Source organism: Arachis ipaensis, chromosome B06, assembly GCF_000816755.2.
Source record: "Arachis ipaensis cultivar K30076 chromosome B06, Araip1.1, whole genome shotgun sequence".
Lineage (NCBI taxonomy): Eukaryota > Viridiplantae > Streptophyta > Magnoliopsida > Fabales > Fabaceae > Arachis > Arachis ipaensis.
Window position 1 is genome coordinate 132,699,560 of NC_029790.2, and position 4,370 is coordinate 132,703,929.

The following is a 4,370-nucleotide window of genomic DNA, read 5'->3' on the forward strand; positions in this document are numbered from 1 at the left end:
GATTCATTCATCATATTCAAATAAAACACATAGATTAACTCTAGAATATTCAATTAAATCTAGAGAAATCTTTTAATTTGTAAGAAGTGATAGCATAGTCCATAAATAGAAAGAGAAAAAAGCAGAAAATTTTGGGATTTGTGAGAAAAGAAAAAAAGAAAAAGAAAAGAAGTATAGAAGCAACATGATGTTGGAAAAAGAAAGGAGAGTGAAGTTGAATGCCAAATAAGCATAGACCATAGTGACCAATGTGTCACATACATGTTCCTATTTCCCCCCTTTATAAACTCCTTCCACCATGTTCCCCTCTTCCCCCAATTTCTCCATTCTCATTCTCAACTTTCTTCCAAATTTACCCTTTTCAATTTCTCATTCACCTACTCCATCTACTACTACCAATTAGTAATTTTCCAATATGAAGAACAACACACTCATAGATCATGAACACTACCACCATAGCAGCAGATTCCTTCACAATCCTTCTTTCTCTTCAACCCTCCTTGACCAAATCTACCGTTCCATTGACCAATCCGAACAACACAATTACACAAATACCCCCAATCACATGAAGACCTTCTTCACACAAACAACTTCAAGAACAGAGAAGAACAAGAAACAGGAACCATCAACAAGAAGCACGTCACGTGACTATGACAATGACGTCACGTGCTTCAGTTCCACGTCACTTTCCTCCGATTCCAGCTCGTCCTCTTCTTCTTCCGCGGGATTTTCATCCTCCGACACGGAGTCAACAAGGCCGTCAAGAACGCGCTCGTCCTCATCGTGCTTCTTGCCTCTGAGGCCGGTGAAGACTAGCGCGTCCTTGAGGGACGAGGAGAAAGGAGACGATGATCGTCGAAAGTTCCACAGCTTTCGCCACGATTTCAAAACCGAATTAGGTGCTCTAATCGGCGGAGATCGTGGCGAAGATGATTATGAATCATTATCCATGAAATCCAAGTCAAGAGCGTTGAAGATCTATAACAATCTCAAGAAGGTGAAGCAACCAATTTCACCCGGTGCTAAGATCACTAGCTTTCTCAACTCGATCTTCGCTACTTCCAAGAAAACCAAGTCCACCAACCATGATATAAAGAATATTTATCAGAATCGGTTACATGAATCAAACGACGCTAGTAAGAACGTGGACAACGATGCAAAAAAGTCAAAGTCAATTCAAACTTCATTGCCTTCTACTTGTTCATTTTCGAGGTCTTGTTTGAGTAAGACTGGTCGGCTACATAGATCAAACGACATTCCAGAAGAAGAAAGAGAAGCCAAGTTAGTTCAAACTTCAACACATTCTTCTCTTTCTTCTTCTAAATCTTGTTTGAGCAAGAGTCTAACTTCCGAAAGGGAAAAGCTTCGCAACGGGACAAAAAGAACGGTTCGATTCTACCCCGTGAGCGTGATTGTGGGTGAAGAAGGAATCAATAATAAAGTTGCCACAAAAACATGGAAGAATAGCAGCAACGTAGAGAAGAGCAAGGTGGTGAAAGAAGCTGCAAGGGAGTTCTTGGAAGAGTACCATAAGAACAAGAACAAGAACAATTTGGTTTCAGAAGCTTTAATGGATTTGCATAAAAATAATAATAACAAAATAAATAATGCAAATCACGACGAAGACGACGACGACGATGACGTGGCAAGTTGTGCAAGTTCGGATCTGTTTGAGCTTGATCATTTGGCTGAGCTTCCTGTGTATGAAACAACTCATGTTTGCACTAATCGTGCCATTGCTAATGGTCTTGCTGTGTAGTTAATTAGTTATTGTACAATAATTTTTATATTTTCATTTTTGTTTATTTAGGATGAGCTTTTAATTTCATTTGTATGGGTTAAAAATAGAGAAGAAAATTTGGACATAAATCTTCTTTATGGAATTTTCTTCTCTATTTTTTATTATCATATCAAATTGATTTTATTGTTTTTTCCCCCCTTAATTAAGCACATGATTCTTACAGTTTTTCAAGTGATTTGGTATTTTATTATTTGTTGACAGAACTCTGCTTCTATATGCGCAGTTCACAATTTTAGTATACTTTTGTTTTATCTTTGATTTAAATAAATAAATAATAAAATAAAAAAGATTAAATGGCTTAATTAGCTTGATTGATGGTATAAGCATAGGTGTGAATTTTATAACCAAAATGTAAGCAACGTTGCTGCTCTGCATTTTTGTCTTCTTTAATTTGGAGTATCTATACAAAACTTATTATTAAACAGAATAAGTAATATAAACGATGAATAGTGTGTGAGTGTGTGTTTTCTTGGAAAATACAAACCATTTTCCTTTACAATATATGAGTCAACAGAATTGGGACATCCTCTGTAATGTAAAGTTTTAGTTATATGTAAATTGTAAAATAACTTTTAAGTAATGTTTGATTTTATACATTAAATTCATTTATAACAAGACCTTAACTAAACAATTAAACATTTATATTAGGTAGGTTATACTATTTGTTATTAAATGAGCAATTTTGTTATTCAATTTAAACATCCAAAATAAAAAAATAAAAAAAGACACATATTTGTTATATTATTAAGTTAAATTTCACTTGTACATAGATGATATTGTATACTATATTTTTTATTTTGTAAAGTGTAATTAAAATATAGGATATTTTAATAATTTTAACCATTAATTTTAATTATATAATATATATTAATTGAAATCAATTATTAAAATTATTGAAATGATGTTCTAAGTACATTTAAAAATTTTTCATTATTCTCTCCTTAAAAAATAACCTTAGATATGAGAAATTGAAATATGCATGTAATATTGAGGCTCATTTTTTTTGTTATTGGAGGCTGATGTGCTGCATTATGAGGGTATAGTGGTGCTAGACTAAGATGTGGGGCAGTACAAGTCGAACCATGCAAGTTGTTTTTCAAAAAAAATATCATAGTCAAATCGGATGGTCCAATTCACAAAGAGAGAAATTTTGAATTTTGGAAGAAGCAAATCGAATTGTCTGTATTGTATGAAAAGGGTTTTTTTTTAAATAAAACAAAAATTGGACCGTCCGATTTTTTTGAGAGTACTCGTACTGTTCGATTTGTAGCTCCCTGACACCACATGGCTGTAAAGCACGTTGCTTCTCCATATCGCTGTCCTACACAATTACCTTCTCCATAATAAAATTAAATCACGTGATATTGATTTGAGAATAATATAAGGTAGGTTTTATATATATGTTGCCTATTATATGAAAGTGTACCTAGGTATATGTGTGAGTGTGTAAGTAGGTGTCATAGAATGTAGCATTTGTTTTGAATGAACAAAGAGTGATTTTGCAAAAGTGAATAGGTAGATAGATAGATAGATAGATAGATAGATAGATAGATAGATAGATAGGACATTGATTTTGTTCTGAAAAAGAAATTAAAGTGAGTGGGGATTCGTTCATTCTTTTATTTGATGATGATGATGATGATCACCGATCAAAAACATTTCAGATTGTGATAGCAACTGACACAATCAACATAAGAGAATGAAAACCAAAGCAAAATGAGGGGCAGATCTTCGTTCCATGGGAATAGAGAAAGTGAAAATTTTCAAGCTTTTGCTTTTCTTACTTTCTTTCTTTCTTTCTTTTTGATCTTTGATTTCTTCCTATGTGGAACAAGAATTTCTTGTACTTTGTAAAATACTTGTTTATTTATTTATTTATTTATTTACTTCCCTTGTAACTTGTAGAATCAGCTACCACCATTTCCTCTTCTGGCCACAACAACATTAATTCATGAACATTGAAGCCTTTGTCTTGAAAGAAACATCCCAAGAACCCAAAAGAAATTTAAAGTTATTAGAACATCAACTAGTGTCAGAAGAATTTAATTACAGAGTAAGATTCTTTTATGTTGTTATTCAATTACACTGAAATATTGGTATGCATGAATTTTTTTTGTTCTCACTATATATTCAAATAAACTCCTAATTTTATTGGAGTCATAAATAATGGAAAATAATTTTATAAGATCGATTTTGTTAGAGACTAATTTTTTTTAACCAACAAAATAATAGATAGATAAATAAATACTAAAAGAAGAAAGAGAAGTGTTTACATTTCAATTATTTACAGATTTTTGTATCTATACTATTTTAAATAACATTTTGTCCATTTTTTATATTTTTTTTATTAACATGCTATATGTTTGTAAGCCTTATTAATTTTCTCTCTTTTTCACGTTATTTCTTTCTTCATCTATTAGCAATTATGTTTGCCTTTATTAAAACTATTAATTTTAGTAATAATTTTGAGAGTCTCCTTTTTTGTTGTTGTGCTGTAATCGTATAACTTGGACATTTATTTTTTTCTTATTGAATGAAATATATCTATTATTTTTGGTAAAAAAAAAAA

General features: G+C 31.7%; 1 protein-coding gene across 1 annotated transcript; it reads left to right on the top strand.

Annotated features, from left to right (window-relative positions):
• LOC107648546 (protein BIG GRAIN 1-like B) lies at nucleotides 205-1,970 on the top strand. The gene is made up of 2 exons (XM_016352369.2): nucleotides 205-368; nucleotides 412-1,970. The coding sequence occupies exons 1-2, from the start codon at nucleotides 262-264 to the stop codon at nucleotides 1,757-1,759; spliced, it is 1,455 nt and encodes a 484-aa protein (XP_016207855.1). The 5' UTR covers nucleotides 205-261; the 3' UTR covers nucleotides 1,760-1,970.